The 27,960-nt window shown below is 46.4% G+C and overlaps 1 protein-coding gene across 1 annotated transcript in view; it reads left to right on the top strand.

Annotated features, from left to right (window-relative positions):
* Nucleotides 1-27,960, top strand: part of LOC309584632 (E3 ubiquitin-protein ligase UHRF2-like) — a 377,453-nt gene that overhangs the window by 74,398 nt on the left and 275,095 nt on the right. The window contains exon 2 of the mRNA XM_082300767.1: nucleotides 26,426-26,668. Coding sequence (XP_082156893.1) covers nucleotides 26,426-26,668 — 243 coding nt within the window. The remainder of the gene's footprint in view (nucleotides 1-26,425; nucleotides 26,669-27,960) is intronic.

Below are 27,960 nucleotides of genomic sequence, written 5' to 3'. Positions count from 1 at the left end.
GACTCTTCTACATCTTATCTTCAATTCTCTGCACATGTGTTTCTACAGCTGCGATTCTTGCATGTGTTGGGCCATGCACAGAGTCTGCATATGCTCTGAGCTTCACTGCCATATCCCGCATGGTCTCATTTGCACCGTAGTCCGGTTTCATTATTGCTAAAGCAGAAGCGTATTCTTGTGGCCCAAGTTATATAAGTTTTCGCCACATATATGGAATAACTCTGGCCTGGTCTGGACTCCTCAATCCTGGGTCATTTGTGAAGACAACCTCTACCACCCCTAGTTCTCTCAGGCGTTGGTTCCCTTGTTCTATGGTCTTCCATGGGGTTTGCTGCATGTAGAGATCATCACCGCACATATATCTTTTGCCCCCGTGTAGCTGGTTGAGTTCGTAAAGCAAGCAGAAACACCAATTAAGTGTAGTGGTTTTGGTTCAAAATATTCATTACTTACTTATTTTCCTTCTGTGAGATAAGAATTAGGAGAAAAAGTAAAGCAGGCACAAACCTTAAACAGTTGCAGTACAATGAAAGAGTTTTATTACTAATAGAATTAAAAGTAAAGAGAAATAACAAGAAATTAAAGCCAACCCCGCCCCCCCCCCCCCCCCCCTTCCAGCACTTCTCTCCTTTTGCCCAACTCGCACAAAGGATAACAGAACATGGGATGTTAGTCAGTGTTGCAGTTCTTGAAAAGTCTCTCTCTTATGCTTAAGGAAAAAAAGTTTTCTTCAGTTGCATGTGGTTCTCAAACTGCCACCGACAGCAGACCCGCCCGGAAACAATCAATCTGCTGTGGTGTAAAACATCTGTCCCATGAAAAATCTCGCAGTTCCTTCACACTGCAAGACATGGGCCATCACATGGGGTCATTAATCTTTTTAAGGATGAGTTATTTTGGCCTGCACACAAAGGCTTTCTTTGCCACAAGTCTCTAAAAGCCTCTCACTGCTTCTATATAGCCTGGCATAGGCACTCTTCACAATCTTCACAGGCCACATGTCGATTCTCCATCCCCCCATGTACTTCAAATGGATTAAAGAGACAAACAGTTTGTGATATTACAGTTTGTTACCACAGCATGCAAGAAGGTTTTTAAACTACGCGTGAGAAACACAGCACCGCCCTCTTTTCTCCCGTCACCATTTTCAGCTTCGTCTCACATGACTCACTTTCTCTCTGACTCTAAAGCTGCCATGTTGAAGAGTGTTCTTGTTCAGGCTTTACGGTAGAGAAAGCCTCACTCCCTTTGTGCTGCTGGCTGCGTGGTGTCCTCTTCAGTTCAGCACGAAGTGTGCTGGCTGCAGACAGGAGGCTACGCCAGCTCCCGTTGACTCCGCCGGCTCCACATGGAGAGGAGAAGGACCCGCCTGTCCCAAGAAGCCGCGCTGGATGGGTTTAGCTGCCTGCAGCTCTGGGACAGTTCCCCCCCCAGCGACCCAGAGTCCGTGCCGCGGCGTTGGGAAAAGGGGGGAAGGGGCAGTGGCCCCGGCCCGGCGGGGCCTGGAGGCTCGGAGCCCCCCCACCTTCCAGCAGGCGAGCTAGGACAAAAGGCAATTCCCACCTTTCCGTGAGGTTTAAATATGTAAATTGTGAGAAGCGCCATTAGTCTAAAAGAGCATCACATCATCACCTGCAGCATCCCAAATATGGACCATCCAACTTATTATGGATTCATCAGACCGTCGGGTGTAGTCCTTTCTTAGGCTTTGAAGGTCCTTTATGGACATGGACTCAGAAATGGTTTCTGTGCCTGAGTCCGTTGGTGGTTTTGAGGTTCCGTCCCCTGCATTATCCTCATCTTTCACTGGATGATCAGTTTTGGTTGTGTGCTTTTTCCTCGTGACAGGAGCCACTGTCAGTGGCTTAGACTCTTCATCTGGTTTGGGCTTGCTGTCTGGTTTATCTGCAGTCTGAGTGACTGGGGTGTCTGCAGGCTTTGCTGATTTATCTTCCTGCCTTTCTACCTTTACCTGCTGCAGTGTGCAATAGGCAAAGCCCAACATATTGCAAGGAGCTTGTTCTCATTGGAATTGTCATTGTATTTCTCTTTCAGATATTTTGCCACCTCAGCTGGTTTCTGAACTTGTTCAGGGGGAAAATTGCAAACCATTGGGTCCAAGAATTTCTTCAAGATTTGGCCGATGTCCTCCCATTCCCCACACCACTCAGGATGTTTCACCTCTGGGTCAGGTGTCTCAGCAGTCACCCTGGAAATCTGAGCTCTTATTCTAGAGAAGCTGCGAATCATATAGAGGAAGATTACCAAATTAAATACCAGGAGGGTGGTCTCTTTAACATCCAGGGGAAACTGAACATTCTCAAAAGATAACCTATCAAATTTAAAGGGAAGGGAAACCCCGTCTCCTCCTCTTCTAACAATCTGGGTGCAATTACTAATAAATTCCCAAAACAGGCTACTGAAGCTAGGACTGGGGTTAGGACAGAGAAACCACTTATCATGCAACCTTCCTACAGCTGCTTGTACCTCTGTTAACTTCTTATAAATCATTATCACCGAGCACAGCAAGACAGAAATCCTGATTTGTCTCCCTTCTCTGTAAAATTTACATATCAGGAACAAGATTGGAGCAAGTTGTGGATAGGCAAACAACCCTAGGGACCAAAAAAGCACCAATACCTCAATGAAGCCTAAGGACCAGAAAAACATGAGTACATCAAGCCAGAGAGACATTATGAACTCAACCAGCATGGTGACTACTTTGCCCCAACACAGAATAAGTAAATTCAAACCAAAATGTAATTACTACAGGTTTTTTTTCACTTTCCTTCGAGCCTGTAGTGGTTTGGTCCAAAATACTCATTACTGTTTATCTTCTGTGAGATAAGAATTAGGAGAAACGCAAAGCAGGCACCAAACTTGAAAGAATATAAAGAAGTTTATTAACAGACCTAAAAGAGAGAAAAAAAATTATACCATACTTTCAGAACTCTCCTTCTCCCCCCACCTTCCTCCCTTCTCCCACTGACAATGTAAAAAGACAACCCTTAAGATGTTCAGTCTGTTTACCACTTCCATAATAACCTTGTTCAGCCCATTCAGAAAGAGAAGTCTCTTCTTGCTCGTGCTATGAAAACATTATCACAACGAGCCAGCCGCCCACTTCCAAATATTGTTCAGTCCATTTAGGAAGAGGTCTTTCTGCTCGCATGTGAGTCCCTTCCCCCGACTTGCAGCTTTTCCCGCATCTGCTTTTGAGGGTCCACTCTTGAAGTTTTTTGGGGTACAGTTTTAAGGTTGAGCCATTCCGAAACAAGAACAGAGGCCCTTCTCCTTCCCTGGGAGCAAAGGGTCTTCCTCCTCTTCATCTTTAGGACTATCTCTGGGAGCATCTCTAGGAACTGAGGTTTTCTCCATTCCCGTGTGGAGCAAAAGTCCTCATCGCTTCCATCTCTCCCCGCCCAAACTTCTCATGAAATTACAGCTGTGTCAGCATCTGCCTATCTCAGCGCAGGTACTTTTGCTTGTGAGTTGAACACTCCACCCCCCATATCTTCATGAAATTACAACAGGATACTCTGATATATCATAGCTTCACAACAGACTTTCAGCTTTAAGCATCTCCTCTTTCTCTTCCCTCAGGTTTTCAGCTCTTCACAGCAATAACAGGGTTAATCTCACCTCGGCCTTGCAGCTGGAATGTTGCTTATTGCAGTGAAGAGGGGTAGAGCCAAGCCGCTCCGGCTGCCCACAGCAAGGCAGTGGGGGGGTTCCACGGATGGAACAGGCCCGTCGGCTCCAGGATGGCCGTGGCCCGGCCCGGCCTGGCCGGAGCAGGGCCTGGGCCGGGCCCACGGGACCCCGCACGGGGCCTGCAGCCACCTGTCCCAGAACTGGAAATGAGAGAGAGCTTGGGGGGGAGTCTGTCTATTCTTAAGTGTGGATCACAGAGGCGGTCACAACTTTAAGTGGCTTAAAGGATTGTCCATATTCAAACTGGCCATCTGATAGGTTCTATCAGGTCATAGAGGAAGCTGTAAGAACAACATCACTTCCGAGACTCAGCTTGCTAACCTATGACAGAGCCACGCAGTTAAGTGCCACCAAATTTGTTCCGGTTTGGCCAAATTTGGAAATATATCCTCTGAGGGAAGTCACAACCATCCCTCCTCCGCCAGGTTCAGGAAAAATAAATTTTCCTTGAAGGAAAGTGAAGGAGATAAAACTATTTATTTAACAAACACCCAGGAAAAGGAAAATAATGCTAAATAATAAAACCTCTCGCTGTGGAGAAAAAACCTGAGAAAGTGTTAGAGTCCTCCCTTTGGTCTCCTCAGAGCTGGGGCTTGGGCCAGGGCCAGGCCCTCTCTGCCCGATGGAAAGTCCTCCCAATGTGTTCTAATATTGAAGCAATCCAGCAGGAAAAGGGAAAAATCTGAAATTCCAGGGAAGGGAAAAAAAATTAAACCCTCCGTCTCTCTCCAGAGAAGAAAGCAGCTGAACCACTGGCCAAAAAAAGCTGTCCTGGGAGCAGCCAGCCTGGTGCTTCCTCCCTCCCCTGCTGCAGCTGGGAAACAAATTGCTATCTGTCTGTGACCTTGAACAATCTGCAAACTGCTTTGAAAAAGTTTTGCTCAGTTTTTTCCTTCCCCCTCTCAGGCTCAGTTTAGAGGCATAGAAAGGCACAGGAATTAATTTCCGGGCATAGGCAGCGATATGGGATACACATCATAAAGTCACCCCAAGACACTGAGTAAGAAAGCTGGTTGTGAAAGTCCGCCATGTAGATCCCCATGTCCCCAAGAGTAGGGCTAATGAAGAACAACAACACAACAAGCAGGTAGACCAAGCTGCAAAGATAGAAGTGTCACTGTCACTGTTCGTACATAGCTGTGTATATATATATATGTATTAATGTGTGTGTGCAGAATTAGAATATATTAGTTTGGGCATTGAGCCAACAAAATGGGATAAGGGGTGGAATGTCTTGGGGTGATTTTGTGATGTGTATCCCATATTGCTGCCCTATGCCCAGAAATAAATTCTTGTGCCTTTCTATGCCTTTAAAATGAGCCTGAGAGGGGGAAGGAAAAACTGAGCAAAACTTTCTCAAAGCAGTTTGCAGCTTGTTCAAGGTCACATAGAGATAGCGACTTTTTTTTTCCCAGCTGCGGCAGGGAAGCGAGGAAGCACCCGGCTTGCAGCTCCCCGGTCAGCTTTTGGCCAGTTGTTCAGTTTCTTTTTCTCCGGAGAGAGAGACTGAGAGTTGAACTTTTTTTCCTTCCCTGGAATTTCAGATTTTCTCCCTTTTCTACTGGACTGCTTTAATATCAGAGCACATCGGGAGGACTTTCCACCGGCCCTGGCCCAAGCCCCAGCTCTGAGGAGACCAAAGGGAGGACTCTGACACTTTCCCAGGTTTTTCCTCCACAGAGAAAGATTTTATTATTTAGCATTATTTTCCTTTTCCTGTGTGTTTGGTAAATAAATAGGTTTATCTCCTTCATTTTCCTTCGAGGAAAATTTATTTTTCCCGAACCTGGTGGGGGAGGTGTGGTTGTGCCTTCTCTCAGAGGATATATTTCTAAATTTGGCCAAACTGGAACATACCATACAGCCACCTTGCAAATGCGACGGATATATCCTTTTTGGCCACAGCGAAAGCAAGTTCCTGGTTCTTCTCCTTGTGATTTGACCCCCATCCTTGTAACTGCAGCGGCCAGGAGCTTCGTAGCAGGTTTTACGGCCTCTGCTACCATACTGGCCATAACTTGTCCTTTTTGTTGTTGTACTACTCGATTGGCTAGCTCGAGCATATCACTTACTTCCGCACCCCTTGGAAGGGTGGCAAGGACACGTTTTGTATTTGGATTGGCTCCTTCAAATGCCAACAACTTAAACATACTCTGCTTTGCGTCTTCTGTCATGTCTGATTGGCTGGCCAGAGCTTGCCAAAGCCTATCGATGAAATGCGAGTATCCTTCGGAATGGCCCTGTCGGATGGTGGCAAAGCTGGGTTGAGGCCAGGAATCAGGTACTGTGTTGAAGGCTTGGCGGGCAAGCTGCGCTGACAGATGATGCACGGGCAGCGGGTATTGAAGTTGTACTCTTAAATGTCCATATACTCCAGACCCGGTCAACATGTCTGGGTTAATACCGTGTAGAGGTTCATTCTGCTGTCACGGACGATTGGCCTCCATCTGGGCTAGTCTTTTCCACTCTCGCTCCCAGTGAAGGAACTGGGAGAGTGTAAAGAGAAGCCTTGCGAGGTTAGTGTTGTCTATAGGAGAGTTGGTATCTGCTGTAAAAATCCAATCCAAGGCCATGTGGGGGGCCTCAGATTTTATTCCATGATCTGTTACAGACTTCTTGGCTTGTTGTAAAATTTTCCAGCAATGCTGCTCATATCGTTGTTCACCATTCTGGAATATGATGGGGCATGCAATTTGCCCTGCCGCTTGCCAGTCTCCCTCCGGGATAGCATCTTTTATAATTCCAGACCACCTCTGTCCCAATCGAGAGGTAGTGGGAGTGCCCATGGCGTAGGGCGGAGGTGGTGCATTATCAATGTCGGGAGGTGGAGCGGAGGGCTCGACTTGAGCCGGTTCCTGTAGTTGCAGGGCTGTCTGGGCCACACCCTTTCAGGACTCAGTGGGACCTTGTTGTGGCTCTTGCTTTCGATTGAGCTTTTCTTCCATAGAAGACAGAGCACAATCAAAGTGTTGTTTCATTTGATGCATTGCCTCTTCTACTTCATGAGCCCATCTTTCCAATGCTTGTGGGTTCACACAAGATCCTGGGGGATGAGCAGGTACCTCATTTGTCGCCTCTGTCATTGGTATGTCATCATCTGGCAGAGGAACAGTCTGTGGCTCTGGCTGAGAAACAGTCTGTGGTTCGGGATGAATCTCTGCTGGCAGCAGAGGTGGAGGGGGCGGACAAGCAGGGTAGAGGCGTGGTTGACAAGAAGGACCACCCGTTGCTCCGCCCATTGACTGGTCGACTGTAACTTCTGCATTTGCCTCCAGTTTGCTCTGAGGCACAGTGGCGGTAGCTTCCTCTTTTGGCTCTGATTGCAAGAGCTCTTTCTCCTGCTCCCGTAGCTCACTGACAGTCTCAAAGTGCTTCTCTGCTTTCTGCCCTTCTATCGCACTTGGGCTTTTAAACAGCCCACTCAGCCCTCCGCACTGTGTAGTTCGGGCAGGAGCGACAACCCCAGCCGGTGTTGCAATCGCCTCTACCGCAGCTGCAGCTACTTTCGATTTGGCTTGCATATTTTTCAAGGTATTTATAACAGTTCTCCAGGTGGGCCCTAAGTTTGTCATTTCTTTCCCTTTTCCCTGGATAGTACAGTCCCACAGGTGATCCCCTACTTCCCTCCACTCGGCTGCATTGAAGAGGAGAGGTGTTACCCACAAATGTCCATGCTCTCGCACCCATAAAACGAGCTTGTTCAGATCCTTCTCCTTGACTTCCTCCCCTCGCTTAGAGAGGATACTGAGGAGTAATTTTTGTGCTGCCGCAAACTCTAAATCCATGCTAGCAGGGTATCACGGAGGGAAGGTAGCAACCCTTCTTAATGGCCTGACCGACGTCCTTTATCTCGCGGTCGACACTCTCCGCCCGCAGTATCTCCATGCTCGTCGTCATCACCCTTCCTTCGGTGATCAGCGAGCGTATCTTCCTCTGAGGAACGGTCCCTGTTCGGGCATCAGAAATTGCCAGAGATCTGCCAGGATGAACCATGCTTCTCACAGAGATATGATGGAGCTCCGTTTATTCTATTGTCAGTCCCATAGTTATACCCTAATTCCCCAAGCACGCATAAGCAAGCTCCATACTATTGGATTACAGCTACTGTTCATGCGGCCTTTAATAGAAAGCGATTGGTTACAGATTAATATGCACACAACTAACTAACATACGTCTTTCTCTTTCTATGGTCAGCATCCCCCTCCCCAACATCCTGTCAGCTTGCCACATCAGCATTGCTCTTCTCTTTTTTCTCTAGTCAAGGACAGTTCACTAATATAGCTTGGATTGTGCACGTATACATGTCCCTGTTCACTCAGCCATTTCTCTACATTTTTCCATCTTTTAGGTCTGTTAATAAACTGTTGAAAAATGATTAGAGGATCAGGGACATGGATCATTGATAAAGGGAACAAATCAATAACTGTACAGGCAAAAGCCTGCAAGCAAAAGGCCTGCATGAGAAAAACCCTCCATGAGAAGTGCCTGAGTGAGAAACAGGCCTGGGAACAAGAAGGGAGTTTTTGGGGATGTGCAGCTGTGCAGATAAGACCCGGAGAAGGGAGGGTGAACTCTGAATTCTTTTAATCATCACATAACTGGTAGAAGCTTGCCAATGTAGTCTAATTATGTAGAAGCAGAAATGTGCTTTGATAAGTTTTAAGCCACTTAAGAGTTAACAAGCTGGTATACTATATAAGTGCCTTTGGATTGCTAATAAACGGAGTTTGCTTTTATCAACCATATTGGCTGGACTGCAATTGCTCTCCCCGCCGAAGTCCCCGAACTTTTCCAACAATAAACTTCTTTATATTCTTTCAAGTTTTGTGCCTGCTTTGCTTTCTCCTAATTCTTATCTCACAGAAGGTAAATAGTAATGAGTATTTTGGACCAAACCACTACACTTACCAGTTTCCATTTGGACACTGAGCCATTGACTGTAACTCTCTGGATGCAACCATCCAGACAGTGCCTTACCCATCTAAGAGTCTGATGCCTTTTCCTGGTCTTAAAATCAAGAGGCATACACGGTTAGAAGGGGAAAAGGGATTTTACCTTGGTATTTATTTTTAAGGATCCTTAGGTGTACACGTCCAGGTCATATGCATCGAGATGCACCCCACCGAGTCTTTCCCTGTGTCTCTGTGTCTCTCCTCTTCCCCCCCCCCCCCCCCCCAACATTGGGTATAACATTATAGGTTTTACTAATTAGCATATCTATCAAAGATTCCCCAATGAGAGGCTCAAGTGAGCCCCCCCCTCCCCAAGGAACCTTCCCCTGGATGGTTCTATCTTGGTTTACAGAATATGTTCTGGAGAGGACCTTGGGGTCTGGGGCACACTAATCCCTAATTACGAAGCTTCTAAAATGTTTAGTCTCTTAGCTTGACAAACAAGTCCAAGAATGTAGGCAAAAAGCACTGAGAATACTGAAGTTGTAAAAGGTATAACAGGGATATAAAAGAAAAGGCAAAAATCTTCATGGCATCATTTCCCCCCTTTTAGAGACTAACAAAACTCTATCTTGTCTAGTCTCTACTCTACTCTACTTTTCTACCCGTAGAACCAGTTTACACAACCGGCTGCTTCACAGGAAATTACATAGATAATAACTACAATTACAACTATTATGAATATTGCTTTTACCCAGGCCCAGTTTGGTAACCATGAGGTGAGGGTATCAAAAATATGATCAAATTTTAAAGTGTTATTTCTAGAAGCCACTTCATGTAGAATTTGAGTTCCCTTCCAAATTTCATCCAAATCTTTCTTAATTCTTCCACTTTGGTCCACATAAGAACAACAAGAGGTATTGACAATAGCACATACACCTCCTTGTGCAGCAAGTATGAAATTGAGAGCTATCCTGTTTTGCATAACTGCACGGGACAGACTGTCAACTTCCTCCTGTAAGGCTGAAATTGCATCTGCAGTATGCTGCTCAATACGTTCAATGACAGCCGAGATGTTTACAATTGCTCTCTCCAGTTCAACTACTCCATAAGCAGGTACAAGGGCTCTGATTATGCTATGAAAAAGTGTGGGACGTTCAATGAGGGGATTAAGAGATCTTTTCCTCCTCTCATTTGGTTTTTCAAGATGGTCAAATATTGTTATATTTGGGACCACAGCCCCAATAGCACAAGCCTGGTCTTTGTTCACGGGCATAACTTTCCAGGCCTTATCACCACATATCCAATATAACCACGTACCAAATGGCTGAGCCAGTCTCTACCCTGTCAATTTCATCTTTGCTGCAATTCTTGGGTGTATTATTTCTCTGAAATGGGTCTGATGACAATATGAAGGAAGAACAGCTTTTCCTGTGGCGTTTACAATTGCACAAGGAATCTTATAGTTTGCACGCTCTACCAGGCCACTCAGGGTAATGGGAGGCAGAAGGGTGCTATTAATTGGTTCCCACGTTTCAGTGCGGTTCTCTTCCATTAAAATGCCAATCAATGGCCAGTGACCCTTCCCATCTAGGGGTGGTAACTGAGTACAGATCCAGCAATTGCTCTTATTAAGAATTTTGGAAACATTTTGGACCACAGTCTTATGCAAATCATGGGGTGAACCCTGAACCATGGTTACCAGTTGGGCAAACAGCAAACATGTAAAAAACAGTTTAAACTGCATCTTTCTGATTCGTATCAGTCTCTGTCTTCTTGGTGATTTCGGGAGCAGAAGCTTTCTTCACCCTGGAGTAGTGAATCCACGGTCCCTTGCCAGCAACCTTGACCGCAGTAAAAGTGGTCAGCAAAACTTGGAATGGTCCCTTCCACTTGGCTTGCAAGGGGTCGCTGTCCCACCACTTGATGTAGACCCAGTCTCTAGGCTGGAATGGATGAGCAGGTGTGTCCAATCCTATTGGTTTGGATAACATGACGAATCTCTGGAGCTTCTGCAAAGTGGAACTCAGAGCCATTAAATATTTCTGCAAATCATTTTTACCTCTCATATGAATTTCCCCTGGGATATGTGGAACCTGGTATGGCCTGCCATATAATATTTCATAGGGACTGATGTTGTCCCTTCGCCTTGGCTGTATGCAGACTCTCAGCAAGGCTATAGGCAGGGCTTGAACCCATGTCATGGATGTCTCTTGACAAATCTTGCAAATCTGGGTTTTGAGGGTCCCATTCATGCGTTCAACTTTGCCACTTGCCTGGGGCCTGTATGGTGTGTGCAGGTCCCAGGTAAGTCCCAGAATCTCGCTAACTTCCCCAACCACTGTTGCAACAAAATGCGGTCCCCTATCTGATGACATTCCCAAAGGAACCCCAAATCTTGGTATTATATGATTGAGCAAAGCTTTCACTACTTCTTTTGCTGTGTTGGTGCGACAGGGGAAAGCCTCAGGCCATCCACTGAAGGTGTCAACCAGTGCCAGTATATACCTACATCCCTCTTTGCGTGGCATCTCAGCAAAATCTATTTGCCAGTAATCTCCCGGGAGATCTCCTGTCTTTGTTACTCCTAACACAACTCTCTTGCTTGTGTCAGGGTTGTTTTTACAGCAGGTTTCACACTTGCTTGTTACAGATTGTACAATATCAGTCATTCCTCTCCCTATCACCACTTTCCTCAAATGTTTTAAAAGATTTTCCGCTCCCCAGTGGGTACTTTCATGCTCTCGTTGGGCTATTTCCCGAAGGATCAGGGGTGGAACTACAACTTGACCTACCGGGGTAACAGCCCACCCACCTTCTTTGATTTCAGCCTTAAGGAACTTAATTAATTTGTGATGTCTCTGATCGTATTTTGGGGTAAATGATGACAAATCTATCTCTTTCTGTGGTACCACTGCAAAAATGCCTTTTTCTGCAATCCCCCTGGCTGTTTCGTCAGCAAAACGATTTCCCAGTTCGGGGGCTGTTTTCCCTTTTTTATGACCCTTGCAATGCATGATAGCCACTTCCGTAGGCTTCCAAATGCTCTGTAAAAGTGCAAGAATTTGTTTAGCATGCTTAACCTCATTACCTTGAGCAGTCAGTAGGCCACGTTCCTTCCAAATAGCTCCGTGGGCATGAACAACACTGAAGGCATATTTGGAATCAGTCCATATGTTCACCTTTTTCCTCTCACTCAGTTCTAGAGCTCTCGTTAGTGCAATGAGTTCAGCCTTCTGTGATGATACATCTGGAGGCAAGGCTTTTGCCTCAATGATTTTATCTGAGGTGGTTACGGCGTAACCGGTCATCCTCCTACCGTTTCTCATGAAGCTGCTCCCATCAGTGTACAGTTCCCAGTCTGGATCTTTCAAAGGAACATCTTTCAGGTCTGGTCTGCTGGAATAAGTTTCCTCTATTGTCTGCAAACAGTCATGCTCAGGCACACTGTCAAGTAATGTGGATGATAAAAACATCGCAGGGTTTACCACAGAAGTTGTCTTTAGAGTAACATCGTCCTGTTCCAACAACACAGATTGGTATTTGAGCATCCTGCTAGGGGATAGCCAGTGTCCCCCCTCTTGCTCCAGCACATTTATCACTGCATGGGGTACATACACGACAATGTGCTGCCCAAGGGTGAATTTACGGGCCTCCTGTATCAGAAGGACTGTTGCTGCCACAGCTTTCAAGCATCCTGGCCAACCCTGGGCTACATTGTCTAGTTGTTTTGAGAAATAGGCCACAGCTCTTCGCTGGTCTCCAAGGTGCTGTGCCAGTACCCCCAGAGCAACATTCAGTCACTCATGTGTAAAGAGTTCAAAAGGTTTAGTCAGGTCCGGCAGCCCCAGAGCTGGGGCTGACATCAAGGAATGTTTCAGCTGTTTAAATGCAGCTCTGGCATTCTCTGTCCACATGATTGTCCCCTTTTCAGCTGCTTTAAGGACTTCATATAAAGGTCTCACCGGTATACCGTAGTTTGATATCCACAGGCGACACCAACCTACCATTCCCAGGAAGGCCTGCATCTCCCTTATGGTATGGGGCTCTGGAAGTTGGCAGATAGCTTCCTTCCGTTCTCTGCTGAGTTGGCGATGTCTACGGAAAATTTCCAGGCCCAGGTATACTACTGTTTCCCTGGCAACCTGTGCCTTCTTTTTCGAGACCCGATACCCACTTTGGCCCAAAAAGTTCAACAGACTTACAGTGAGCTCGATGCAGTCATCTCGTGTCTTGGCCGCTATCAAGATGTCATCAACATACTGGAGAACCACTCCTCCTGGTTCTTGTTTCCTCCAGTCCTCAAGCTCCTTTGCCAGCTGGTTTCCGAATGTGGTCGGGCTGTTTTTGAATCCTTGTGGTAAAACTGTCCAGGTGAGCTGGGTCTTCCTCCCTGTTTCTGGATTCTCCCACTCAAAAGCAAAGAGTTCTTGGCTAATCTTATGCACAGGAATGCAGAAAAATGCATCCTTGAGATCTAAAACAGTGAACCACCCTAATTCATTTGTTAGTGTTGTCAAAAGTGTGTAAGGATTTGCTACCACTGGGTGTATGTCCTCTGTTATCTTGTTGATTTCCCTCAAATCTTGTACTAACCTGTAGCTTTTACCATCAGCTTTCTTCACTGGCAAGATTGGTGTGTTGTACCTGGATTCACATTCTACTAACAACCCAAATTTGAGAAACTTTTCAATCACAGGTACCAATCCCTTACGAGCTTCTAATTTCAGAGGATATTGTCTTTGTCTTACTGGTGTAGCCCCTGCTTTGAGTGTGATACTCACAGGTTCAGCTTTTTTGGATCTCCCAGGAGAATCATTGGCCCACACTATTTGAATGACAGCCTCTTCAACTTCTTTGGGAATTTTTCCATGGCATTCCTGTACAAATATAGCAGCTACTTCGATAATTTTAGATTCTGGGATTATAACTTTCACTCCCCCTTCCTTTGAAAACTTAATTTCAGCTTCCAATTTTCCAATAAATCTCTGCCCAATAATGGCATTGGGGAATTTGGCATATACAGGAACTGGTGAGTGACCCAGTGTTTTCCCAATTTAAATTTTAAAGGTTGGAAAAAAGACCTTGTTTCATTTACCCCTGTAGCTCCAATCACATCTACAGTGCCTTGACTCAGTTTACCTTTTAAAGTATTTAACACAGAATACGTTGTTAACTCAACAAACACCTATTTCTGGTATGGCTTCAGCTTTTCCATCTGTTCTGGGACATTGGGATCCCAGCCAGGGTTTGCTAGGGGATAGATATCATTATCTGACTCTTGGAGACTCCCAGTTGCAATTTGAGTTTCTATAGCAGATATAGCAGCTTTGTTGACCATTTCTCTCTCTGTTTTATTCAATAATTCATCTAGCATAACATTTAGATCACCCCAATCTGGGTTTTGGGATTTTATGGCCATTTCTACATGCATAGCTACTCTCTCTGGGTTGTCCCTGTACTTCCCAATTGAGTTTTTCCACTGCTGTAATTCTCCGAGAGAAAATGGTACTTTTATATAAATGGCTCCTTGATTTCCCACAGCCTGTCTCAGAGGTGCTTCTAATACAAGTTCTTCCTCCCCCCCTTTACCTGCTTTGGACCTTGTGTGTTTAGCAACGGGACTGACTGCTCTCATAGCTTCTCGGGCTATCCTGCCCCTCCTTCTACCTCCCTCCCCGTGAGAACCATCTGTATCAAAATCATCCCATTCGCTTTTAATTGAAATTGGTTCATTGGTTTTAAAACTTGTTCCAGGCGAATATTGATCAGGAACCATCTCGCTCTTTGCGGCAGTGGAGGGGTAGGGAGGCAGGGGCTGCAAGCAGCTTCTTCCGTCCCTAGCTCTGTAAGAGCCGCCTGGGTCGGGGCCATCCCATCTGCCCTCAGCTTTAACACTGCCTGTGCCGCGAGGTGGGGAGAGCGAGCGGCTCCTCCTGTCTCTGGCTCGGAAACTTGCGGTTCTCTGTATTGGGGAATGCCGCCGCAATTGCCCGTGTCCATTTCTACCTTCACTTCCGTGTTCAGGGTACTCGGGGAAAGGCGGCCAGCCTTCCCCTTCCCTTCCCCCTTCCCTGCCTCCGCGCCCGCCCTCCGCCCCTGACGAGGCTGGGGCTGGGGGCGCCCAGCGCCGCTCCTCCGGCTTGGAGCTGGCCGCCTGCTCCCTCCCCTGCCCCCGCTCGGACAGCGGCGGGGACAGCGGAGGCAGCGGCGGCGGCTGTGGTGGCGGCGGTGGGGGAGCCACTGCTCCCCCATCCCCCGCCCCCACCTGTGCGGGCTGCCCCGGCAGTTGAACAGGGTGGGGAGACCCCCCTCCCCCCCCCCCCCCCCCCCCCCCATTGCGCAAAGCTGGTGCTACCATATCTCTATCTGTCATATCAATTTCTCTGTCCGTATTAGTATACGAGTCAGCTTGCTGCAGCTTTTTCTTTCCCTTTCTCCTCCTCAAAGTCATTTCCATATTACTTTTGTCTACCACATATGCTTCTTCCCTGTTCAAATACATAGTAAAAAGTTCTGCATATCTTAGTTCATCAAACCTACGTAATGATCTCAATGCTACCATCGGGTCATTAATGATGTTATTTTCCAAACTCCCATAGCGAGGCCAATTTCCTTGACTTAAAGTCGGCCAAACCTGTGTAGACAGTCTAATCAATTCTCGGGTGTTCAAAGTAGTTTTTCGCCCTGTCAGCCATTTCCAGTGTTTTATTATCAGCTCCAACGGGCTGTTAGGAGGAATTTTTTCATTCACACCACCCATGTTTTCTCACAGACAGGAAAACTGCCAGAGGAAAGCTCTTAACTCTGGAATTCAGCCTGCAATCTGGCCTTGGAATTCCGATTTCCCAGGCAGTTTATCTAGGTTACTACACAAACACTTCAAAACAGCACTTTAAAATACTAAAAAGCAACTAGTTTTAGCAAGCAGTAAATGCGCGCGCACGAAAATCTGATCTTAACAGGATTCGAACCCACAACTCCTGACGTCTGAACCAACCAACCAACCAACCAACCTCTAAGCCACTCCTGCGGCTGCGTAGGGTGCGGCCTCTGGACTCCTGGAGGGCGTCCCCTCCTTTCCACAGTTTGCAGGGGAAAAGTTTAAGCTTTCCCCTTTTTTGGGCTTCTATGCCCCCAACCTTTCCAACCCCCTTGGAGATCTCCTTCCCTAGTGCTAGCACAGTCTCAGTGGTACTGGTCCCCTTTTCACTCACCTCTTTCCGTGCTTCTGCCTTTCCGTGCTGGGTCCTAAAGTCCTGGTCACAGTCTTAGATTGTTGCTCCGGCCCCTCTGTAATTTTCCGGCAAAGAGAGGGGCAAAGCAAGATGTGTTCCAACCCAAGACTGCGAGTTTCAAGGTCTTTAGGGTCCCTTCGTGGTCGCCAGCAACTGATGCCTTTTCCTGGTCTTAAAATCAAGAGACATACACGGTTAGAAGGGGAAAAGGGATTTTACCTTGGTATTTATTTTTAAGGATCCTTAGGTGTACACGTCCAGGTCATATGCATCGAGATGCACCCCACCGAGTCTTTCCCTCTGTCTCTGTGTCTCTCCTCTTCCTCCGCCCCCCAACATTGGGTATAACATTATAGGTTTTACTAATTAGCATATCTATCAAAGATTCCCCAATGAGAGGCTCAAGTGAGCCCACCCCCTCCCCAAGGAACCTTCCCCTGGATGGTTCTATCTTGGTTTACAGAATATGTTCTAGAGAGGACCTTGGGGTCTGGGGCACACTAATCCCTAATTACGAAGCTTCTAAAATGTTTAGTCTCTTAGCTTGACAAACAAGTCCAAGAATGTAGGCAAAAAGCACTAGGAATACAGAAGTTGTAAAAGGTTGTCGCGGGTCCGGTTTGCAACCGGGCGGAAACACCAATTTAGTGTAGTGGTTTGGTCCAAAATACTCATTACTGTTTATCTGCTGTGAGATAAGAATTAGGAGAAATGCAAAGCAGGCACCAAACTTGAAAGAATATAAAGTTTATTAACAGACCTAAAAGAGGGAAGAAAAAAAATTATACCACCTTCAGAACTCTCCTCCTCCCCCCACCTTCCTCCCTTCTCCCACTGACAATGTGAAAAAACAACCCTTAAGATGTTCAGTCTGTTTACCACTTCCATAATAACCTTGTTCAGTCCATTTAGAAAGAGAAGTCTCTTCTTGCTCATGCTATGAAAACATTATCACAACGAGACAGCCGCCCACTTCCAAATATTGTTCAGTCCATTTAGGAAGAGGAGTCTCTCTGCCTGCGTGTGAGTCCTTTCCCCCGACTTGCAGCTTTTCCCGCAACTGCTTTCGAGGGTCCACTCTTGAAGTTTCTTGGGGTATAGTTTTAAGGTTGAGCCGTTCAGAAACAAAAACAGAGGCCCTTCTCCTTCCCTGGGAGCAAAGGGTCTTCATCATCTTCATCATTAAGACTATCTCTGGGAGCATCTCTAGGTACTGAGGTTTTCTCCTTTCCCGTTTGGAGCAAAAGTCCTCATCTGGTTCATCTCTCCCTGTCCAAACTTCTCATGCAATTACAGCTGCGTCAGCATCTGCCTATCTCAGTGCAGGTGCTTTTGCTTACGAGTTAAACACTCCACCCCCCATATCTTCATGAAATTACAACAGGATACTCTGATATATCATAGCTTCACAACAGAATTTCAGCTTTAAGCATCTCCTCTCTCTCTCCTCCCTCAGGTTTTCAGCTCTTCACAGCAGTAAAAGGGTTAATCTCACCTCGGCCTTGCAGCTTTGCAGCTGGAATGTTGAATTTTCCGTATCGAAGTGGAGAGGGGGGAGAGCCGAGCCGCTCCGGCTGCCCACGGCAAGGCAGTGGGGGGGGTTCCATGGCTGGAACAGGTCCATGGCTCCAGGATGGCCGTGGCCCGGCCCGGCCTGGCCCAAGCAGGGCCTGGCCGGGCCCGCTGGCCCCCACACGGGGCCCTCAGCCACCTGTCCCAGCGCCGGAAACGAGAGAGACCTTGGAGGGGGAGTTTGTCTATTCTTAAATGTGGATCACAGAGGTGTTCACAACTTTAAGTGGCTTAGAGAATTGTCCATATTCAAACTGGCCAGCTGATAGGTTCTATCAGTTCCCAGAGGAAACTGTAAGCACCCCTTAGCAAGGACGTCCCTTCCGGGACTATGCTTGCTAACCTATGACAAAGGTATAACAGGGGTATAAAAGAAAAAGCAAAAATCTTCATGGCATCAAGTCCACCCATCAAATCCATATCTCTCCAATTTAGAGAGAAGGATGCTGTGTGGGACTGTGTCAAAGGCCTTACAGAAATCCAGGTAGATGACATTTGTAGCTCTTCCCTTGTCCACTGATGCAGTCACTCAATCGTAGAAGGCCACCAGATTTGTCTGGCACAATTTGCCCTTGGTGAAGCCATGAGGCTCTCAACCTGTGTACTGCTGTTTTTCAAAGACAGCTCTGTGCAATCAGTCCATTTTTTTACTTAGAGGGTGTGGAGGACCAGGCATAAGCACGTAAAAAGCTGTCGGTATCCACCCATAGTATATAAACAGAGCATGATCCCAACATCACTTTGAGCACCACAGGTCTAGTCACCCAGGCTATGTATTTGGACATACCTCCAAACAGCTTTTACAACTCAGAAAGTTAAGTGAAAATTTTAAACCAGCTTTTATGAATGTAGCAGTCATTCTTGGAAGAAAAGAGCACCCTGTTAGGTTATGTGATAAAAAAAGCTTGTCTCCAGAGGAACAATGGCAAGTGGGGGAACCTAAAGAATAATCTGCCCAGGCCTATTGCAGGAGAACCATCAGCCCATCGAAGGTTCATCTCCACACACACCCAGGAGGGAGCGCAGAGGCACAATGGCGGGCAGGGGAACTCCGATAGCACAGTCAGAGTAAGGGACACCCTGCCCCAGCTCCTCTCCTGTCCCAGGAGAGCTTCAGTCCCATTGTCATTGTCCAGGGGTGACACCCATCAAAGATGGTGCCAAGATGGTGATGGTTGGGCTTGATGATCTTAAAGGTCTTTTCCAACCTAAATGAGTTTATGATTCTAAGATGAGTCAATGGGAAAGGCTCTCTGGATCACCTGTGGACTGGGGTGGGGATGGGGAGGTACTGCCTAGGGAATATGGGACACATTATGGGATGTAAGGTAAGAGCATTTGGGGATCACACAAGACATTATAGGATGCTTAGGGGAGGAAGCAAAGGCAGGGGGAGGGATCTATGTGGTTTTGGGAAAAACAAGCATGGGAAACAGAGGGATAAAAGGGCCCGGTCATGGGTACGCAGATGGTCAGTCAGTATGCTTCTCTGTCCATACCTTGCACCTGATCATCACAGTCTGTCCTGTCTTCTCATTAAAATCCGTTTTACCTCTTTTCCTGGATGAAGGAACTCTCTATTCTGTGTGTACATGTGTGCATGGAGGTCTAAATGCCAGCAACTAGAGTCAGACCACGGGTCATAAGGGCCCATGTGTCTGGGGTGCCAGCAACTGGAGCGAGTGAGGGTACGCATGTTGGTGCATGACCACCTAACTAGCTGGAGAGTGGGTTAAGTGGCTTGGGAGCCAGGTGTGCATGTGTGCCTCATGGGATGTGACAACCAGAGTAGTTGACTACTGGAGGGTCCAGGGTGTTCAGGCCAACTGCTGGAGGGACCAACCAGAGGGTCTGGGGGTTGACTAAGAGACCCCTTTATACATGTCTGTGCGTGAGGCAACTGGGGAGAGCAAGGATGCAGCTACTGGATGGACTGAGTGTGTATGCCCAATTATTGGAGAAATCCAAGGCACACATATCTGTGTTGGTGTGTTGTCAAGGGAGGTCTGTACCAGCAACTGGGGAGACCGGGGATCCAGGAGCCAACTACTGTGTAGACTGTCTAAGCCCAGCTACTGGAGGGAACCACGTGTCATGGGTTAGCAAGCACAGTCCCGGAAGTGATGTTCTTGCAAAGGGGTGCTTACAGCTTCCTCTGTGACCTAACAGAACCTATCAGCTGGCCAGTTTGAATATGGACAATTCTTTAAGCCACTTAAAGTTGTGACCGCCTCTGTGATCTCATTTCCGGTGCTGGGACAGGTGGCTGCGGGCCCCGTGTGGGGGCCAGTGGGCCCGGCCCAGGCCCTGCTCGGGCCAGGCCAGGCCGGGACACAGCCATGCTGGAGCCAATGGGCCCTGTTCCACCCACGGAACCCCCCCCACAGCCCTGCTGTGGGCAGCCGGAGCGGCTCGGCTCCCACCCCCCCCCACCCCCCCCCCCCTCCACTGCGGCCAAGATTCAGCTAAAGCTGCCCACCACTGTCAGGCAGAGATCATGTGACCAACAGCGATAAGCAACATTCCAGCTGCAAGGCCGAGGTGAGATTAACCCTTTTAGTGTTGTGAAGAGCTGAAAACCTGAGGGAAGAGAAAGAGGAGATGCTTAAAGCTGAAATTCTGTTGTGAAGCTATGATATATCAGAGTACCCGTTGTAATTTCATGAAGGCATGGGGGGTGGAGCGTTCAACTTGTACTTGTGAGCAAAAGCACCTGCGCTGAGATAGGCAGATGCTGACGCAGCTGTAATTTCATGAGAAGTTTGGACAGGGAGAGATGGAAGCGATGAGGACTTTTGCTCCACATGGGAAAGGAGAAAACCTCAGTTCCTAGAGATGCTCCCAGAGATAGTCCTAAAGATGAAGAGGAGGAAGACCCTTTGCTCCCAGGGAAGGAGAAGGGCCTCTGTTCTTAGAGATGAAATGCTCCCAGAGATGGGTGAAGAGAACTTTTGTTTCTGAACGGCTCAACCTTAAAGTTGTACCCCAAAAAACTTCAAGAGTGGACCCTCGAAAGCAGTTGTGGGAAAAGCTGCAAGTCGGCAAAGGGACTCACATGCGAGCAGAGAACCAACCTGGGCGGCTGTCTCGTTGTGGTAATGTTTTCATAGCATGGGCAAGAGAGACTCCTCTTCCTAAATGGACTGAACAAGGTTATTATGGAAGTGGTAAACAGACTGAACATCTCAAGGGTTGTCTTTTTACATTGTCACTGGCAGAAGGGAGAAAGGTGGGGGAAGGAGAAGAGTTCTGAAGGTGTGGTATAATTTTTTTTTCTTCTTTTAGGTCTGTTAATAAACTTCTTTATATTCTTTCAAGTTTGGTGCCTGCTTTGCATTTCTCCTAATTCTTATCTCACAGAAGGTAAACAGTAATGAGTATTTTGGACCAAACCACTTCTTAAATTGGTGTTTCTGCCCGGTTACAAACTGAACCCGCTACACCACGTGGCATATACGTATATATTTCCTACTTACAGACCTTCATCCTGATCAATCAGAGAGGAGAACAGGATGAGATAATTGGTGTTGGTTGGGTTTATGTGAATGCTGAGTGTTTCTGCTGTGTGACCAGCTGTGTGTGCATGTATGCATATTGTATATGTGTGAGACCTACTGGAAATACAGGCTCAGTCTCGCTACTAGTTGGGCCTGGGGGTATGGAGCTGTGTCCCCAAGCTAAATGGGTAAACAGTTTTTGCTTATGCTTTTAACACTGAAGGGCACCTGACCTCGGTGCCGGGGAAGGTTATGGAGCAGATCATCTTGAGTGCCATCAAACAGCACGTACAGGACAACCAGGTGATCAGGCCCAGTCAACATGGGTTTAGGAAAGGCAGGTCCTGCTTGACTAACCTGATCTCCTTCTATGACAAAGGTGACCATCTTGGTGGATGAGGGAAAGGCTGTGGATGTTGTCTACCTGGACTTCAGTAAAGCCTTTGACACTGTCTCCCACAGCATTCTCCTGGAGAAACTGGCTGCTCATGGCTTGGACTCTTTGCTGGGCAAAACACTGGCTGGATGGTTGGGCCCAAAGAGCAGCAGCGAACAGAGTTACATCCAGTTGGTGGCTGGTCACAAGTGGTGTTCCCCAGGGCTCAGTATTGGGGCCAGTCCTGTTTAATATCTTTATTGATGATCTGGATGAGGGGATTGAGTGCACCCTCAGTAAGTTTGCAGATGACACCAAGTTGGGCTGTAGTCTTGATCTGCTGGAGAGTAGGAAGGTTTGACAGAGGGATCTGGACAGACTGGAGTAATGGGCTGAGGACGATCATATGAGATTCAACAAGGCTTGTATCAGAAATAGTATGGCCAGCAGGACTAGGGAAGTGATCATCCACCTGTACTCAGCATTGGTGAGGCCACGCCTCGAATACTGTGTTCAGTTTTGAACCCCTCAATACAAGACAGACATTGAGGTCCTGGAGTGTGTCCAAAGAAGAGCAACAAAGCTGGTGAAGGGTTTTATGAGGAGCTGGGGTCGTTTAATCTGGAGAAAAGGAGGTTCAGGGGAGACCTTATTGCTCTCTACAACTACCTGAAAGGAGGTTGTAGTGAGGTGGATGTCAGTCTCTTTTCCCAAGTAATGAGAGGAAATGGCCTCAAGTTGTGCCAGGGGAGGTTTAGATTGGACATTAGGAAAAATGTCTTCAACAAAAGGATTGCCAAGCATCAGAACAGGCTGCCCGGGGAAGTGGTGGAGGTATTTAAAAGATGTGTAGACATGGTACTTAGGGACATGGTTTAGTGGTGGACTTGTCAGTATTAATGGTTGGACTCGATGATCTTAAGGGTCCTTTCCAACCTAAATAATTATATGATTCTAAGGCAAAACTGGATGAATCAAGGCTTGGGATACAGTAGCTGAACAGAACATTTTAGGATTCTAGGAGCTTTAAACAGAAGTATGAACCACATATGGAACAGTATATGCAATGTTAAGCTTTAAAACACGTTTGCACCAGATCCATTTCCTGAAGTACAGTTACCTCAACTCTCACCAAACTGAAAATTAAATAAAAGGGAATTCAAGGGCTGACCATATGAAGGAAATTAACATATTTCCATGAATTGTAGTGGTTAAGACATGCTCTCTTAATGTGTTCACAGTTCCGGGAGACCCACTATATCCTCAAGCAACGCTTACTTATGACAGATGTTCCAACTCCCATATCGGCTGCTCTATCAAAAAGCATTTATCTCTAGATCCATTGTGCAGTCAAAAATAGATTCTTGTCCTATTGTTTTCTATTTGACATTCATGATTGATTCCCCTAGTTCTCCCATTCTCCTTGCTGCTGAGATTTCTTGCAAAAAACCCCAGATTTTAACAATAACACAGTCGTTAAATGGTTTGGGTTGGAAGGAACCTTTAAAGATCCTTCTCTTCTCCAGGCTGAACATCCTCAACTCTCTTAGCCTTTTCTCATAGGAGAGGTGTTCTATCCCTCTGATCATTTCTGTGGACCTCCTCTGGACCCGCTTTGACGGGGAAGAATCACCTCCTTTGACCTGTTGGTCAAGCTTCTTTTGATGATATGATTGGCTTTCTGGGCTGCAAGCGCACATTGCCAGCTCACATCCAGCTTTTTGTCCACCAGTACCCCTGATGCCCTTTCCTGGTCTTAAAATCAAGAGGCATACACGGTTAGAAGGGGAAAAGGGATTTTACCTTGGTATTTATTCTTAAGGATCCTTAGGTGTACACGTCCAGGTCATATGCATCGAGATGTACCCCACTGAGTCTTTCCCTGTGTCTCTGTGTCTCTCTTCTTCCGTGTGTCGTGTGTGTGTGTGTGTGTGTCCCCAACATTGGGTATAACATTATAGGCTTTTCTAATTAGCATATCTATCAAAGATTCCCCAATGAGAGGTTCAAGTGAGCCCCCCCTCCCCAAGGAACCTTCCCCTGGATGGTTCTATCTTGGTTTACAGAATATGTTCTGGAGAGGACCTTGGGGTCTGGAGCACACTGATCCCTAGCTACGAAGCTTCTAAGATGTTTAGTCTCTTAGCTTAACAAACAAGTCTAAGAATGTAGGCAAAAAGCACTAGGAATACAGAAGCTGTAAAAAGGTATAACAGGGGTATAAAAGAAAAAGCAAAAATCTTCATGGCATCACCCCCAAGTCCTTCTCCACAGGGCTGCTCTCAATCCCTTCATCCCCCAGTCTGTACTGATACTGGAGATTGCCCCAAACCATGTGCAGAACCTTGCACTTGGCCTTGTTGAACTTCACTTCTTGAGCCTGTCAAGGTCCCACTGGATGCCATCCCTTCCCTCAAGCACCACTCAGCTTGGTGTCATCTGCAAACTTGCTGAGGGTGCACACAATCCCATTTTCCACGTCACTGATGAAGATATTCAACAGTACTGGTCCCAATACAAACCCCTGAGGGACACCACTTTGTCATGGGTTAGCAAGCATAGCTCCGGATTTTCCTGCAAAGAGGTGCTTACAGCTTCCTCTATGACCTGACAGAACCTATCAACTGGCTAGTTTGAATATTGACAAATTTTTAAGCCACGTAGAATTTTGACCGCCTCTGTGGTCCACATTTAAGAATGGACAAACCCTGGGAAGCCCGCTCTCTTGCTTCCAGCCGGGGGACAGGTAACTGGGCTGGGCCCGTACAGGGCCCGGTGGGCCCTGCCGGGCTGTGCCGGCTCCAGGCCAGGACCTGCCTGGGCCAGGCCTGGGCCGGGATACAGCCATCCTGGAGCTGATGAGCTCTGTTCCACCTGTGGGCCCCCCCCCCCCACCCAGCTCTGCTACGTGCAGACTGCGTGGCCTGGCTTTCCCCGCTCCGGCACGGCTGAAGATTCAGCCGAAGCTGCCCCGCTGTCTGGCAAAGATCATGTAAACAGACTGAACACCTCAAGGGTTGTCTTTTAACAGTGGGAGAAGGGGGAAAGGTGGGGGGATGAGAGGAGTTCTGACGGTGTGGTATGATTTTATTATATTTTTTTCCATCTTTTAGGTCTGTTAATAAACTTCTTTATATTCTTTCAAGTTTTGTGCCTGCTTTGCTTTCTCCTAATTCTTATCTCACAGAAGGTAAATAGTAATGAGTTTTTGGACCAAACCACTACAGTTACCAGTTTCCATTTGGACACCGAGCCATTGACTGTAACTCTCTGGATGCAACCATCCAGACAGTTCCTTATCCATCTAAGAGTCCACCCATCAAATCCATATCTCTCCAATTTAGAGAGAAGGATGCTGTGTGGGACTGTGTCAAAGGCCTTACAGAAATCCAGGTAGATGACATTTGTAGCTCTTCCCTTGTCCACTGATGCAGTCACTCAATCGTAGAAGGCCACCAGATTTGTCTGGCACAATTTGCCCTTGGTGAAGCCATGAGGCTCTCAACCTGTGTACTGCTGTTTTTCAAAGACAGCTCTGTGCAATCAGTCCATTTTTTTACTTAGAGGGTGTGGAGGACCAGGCATAAGCACGTAAAAAGCATGTTTTGTCTCAAATATTATAACCATTGCGACAGGAAAGCTGTGATTGGAAGAGAGGGTCCTGCAGAAGTGGGGCAGCGCTGTTCTGAGCCAACTTCCTTTTCTGCCTTGATGCTCATGCTCAGTGTGCCTGCGTCAAGAGAAGGGTTGAGTCCCGGGCACCTCACTAAAAGGGGCTCCAAGCCCACCACAGACCCCCAACTCCCTCCCCCCCAACTCACTTCCTGGAGGGCTCAAAAGGGCTGACTGCACATGCGTGAACAATGTGGCGTGAATGGGGCGAAAAATCTGTTTTACATAAGAGGCCTGCACCAGGTAAGCTATAAAAGGAAGTGGATCAGTCCCGCTCATGCGTGCTCTCTCTCTCTCTCTCCCTTTGTCAACCCCAGATCCGGACCATCCATGGAGGCAGAAAGAATGTGGGATCTAAGGACTAGTGATATTTTTCCTTCTCTTTCTCTGTTTTCCATTTTTATTCCCCCCTCTCTTGTTTTATCCCAGCAAGTGTGACAATCACATTCTACCCCTTACTCCATACCTGAAGTTTGTTGTGGGAGTCGGGAGCTTGTTAAAGTTAGTTATAAAAGTCAAGAGCTTGTTAGCCAACACTTCCAAGACTAAATAGTGGACTAGTTGCTGGAGTTAAGGCATTATACAATAAAGCATAAGAGTTCCCTGACACGTGGACTGGTGTCTTTGTCCAGCCTGGTGAGAATTTACAATGAACATTGAGCCCGCTTCCAGGTTGTGGCAGAGGGCACCCCCCTTCCCCCCTTTCTTTCCTTCCTTGCCTGTTCCTCCTCAACAGCTTATAGCCATCGATTGCAGCATTCCATCCTTTGATTCATTCCCCCTCTCAGCAGAGGTTCACCTGTTACTAGCACTCGCTCTTTGCCTTTTCTTTACCTTTCTTTTTCTAATCATCTCCCCGTCTTCCATATGTTTTGAAAAGTCAATACTAAAGAAGTAAAAAACAGTTTTGTTTGAATAAGATCAGGAATGAACAAATCATGTACTTGCTTAACCATAATATATACAATGCAATCATTATTAAAGAGAATTTAAAAATCATGTTTACCCTTCATTATTCCATAATGGTATAAATTGCAATGCAGTTCTAATCCTGGATCTGAGTCGAAAATACCAGTTCATGTCCTATGATTAAAACACCTTGAGTCTGTAAAGATCACAGAATCACAGAATATTCTGAGTATAAAGGGACCCACAAGGATCATTGAGTCCAGCTCTTAAGTGAATGGCCTGTACAGGGATCAAATCCACAACACTGGCATTATTAGTACCATGCTCTAACGAACTCATCTAATATCAAGATGCTTGTTTTGAAGAGATGTCATGGGGCAGAAATCTGAGTCGCTTTTGAGTTCACTCAAGATACATGATTTTCTAGATTTAACTGAAATATGTATTATGTCTCCTCAACTTTGAAGCAAATATCTCCTCTTTTAAATTATCCTCTCTAAGAGGAGGGCTACATACAGGTGGAACTTTACCAATATACTGTTTTTTTCTTGACAGATGGAAGATGGACACACTTTATTTGACTACGGTGTTGGACTAAATGACATAGTTCAGCTTTTGATACGCTCTGAATCTGAATCTCCTACCACTTCTGTGACAAATCAGGATGGAGAGGTCAATCCCTGTGCTGTTTCCAACTGTCAAAACAAAGTAAAAAGAGCAGCAAGTAACAGATCACCAAATCAGCCATCTACATCAGCTCACTTGTTTCTTATAGATCCTGGCATTGGATTGTACAAGGTATGTCCAAATTTTGAAAGCAAAGGCCTTATCTTGCATCTATCACTTTAATTTTATTGCTTATAGAGGCCTGTATCTTGAAACAGTTTTCTTTCATAACCAGCTTTATGCCAGTGGGTCTGAGAGGGTCATGGTTAGTTTGCACTGTGCAGATTAAAATAAATCTTAAACTGAGTTAACAAATCATTTAGTTAGAACCTAAAACTGGTCGAACACTGGAAAATGTTTCCTAGGGAGGTGGTAGAGTCTCCATCCTTGGAGGTATCCAAAACCCTACTGGACAAGATCCTGAGCAACCTGTTTTAACTGACCCTGCTTGAGCAGGGAGGTTGAACAAGGTGATCTCAAAAAGTCCCTTCTAACCTAAATGATTTTTGATTCTGTGAACAGAGGCAATTGGAATATATTATTAGCTAAGGTATTCTTTCCAAACCTAGCATACAGGTGTGTAACATATTCAGAGATTCCAAGGACCTAAGGAGATAATTTGTTTAAAATTATTGCAAGATAATTAAAACAGTGACTATTTCAACATAATGTCTACCACTTCTTTAAAATAGGTTCAAACTTGGCTACCCTTTTATAGATGACTTGCTTTAAGAAGAGGAAGACTACCATCAGCAAGTTGATATATATATGTGTCTATGTGTATACATAGTTATTTATATAATTGAAGTTCAAGAACAAAGTAGCAGGAATTGGGGACCCTGGTGGAATTCAGAGTCTTGAGGGATATGGGCTAGGCAAAGAGGCAAGTCAAGATGCTGAATTTTACGAGAGGAAACTTTGAGTTTTTTAAGCAGTTAGTGGATGGAAGTCCTCTTGGACATTTTTCTTAGAGTACAAGAACTATCAATTCCCTTCTGCACTGGGGTGACTGCTTTGGTGGACAAGGGAAGAGCTACAGATGTCATCTACCTGGGCTTCTGTAAGGCCTATGGTACAGTCTACCACAACATTCTAGTAAAAATCCTTAAGCATTACTGTTATGGTTTAACACCTGCCAGCAACTAGGTACCACACAGCCAATCTAGGACTGCCCTCCCCCCCCCCCCCAATGGGATGGAGGAGTTGGAAGGGTAAAAGTGAGAAAACTTGTGGGTTGAGATAAAGACAGTTTAAGAGGGAAAGCAAAAACTGCGCATGCAAGCAAAAAGCAAAATAAGGAATTCGCTCACTACTTCCTGCGGGCAGGCAGGTGTTCAGCCATTTCCAGGAAAGCAGGGCTCCATCATGCATAATGGTTACTTGGGAAGTTATACCCCATAACTCCAAATGTCCCCCCCATTCCT

The sequence above is a fragment of the Coloeus monedula genome, assembly GCF_965178545.1.
Source record: "Coloeus monedula genome assembly, chromosome: W".
NCBI classification, from domain to species: domain Eukaryota; kingdom Metazoa; phylum Chordata; class Aves; order Passeriformes; family Corvidae; genus Coloeus; species Coloeus monedula.
This window is presented reverse-complemented; position numbering and strand designations above follow the sequence as displayed.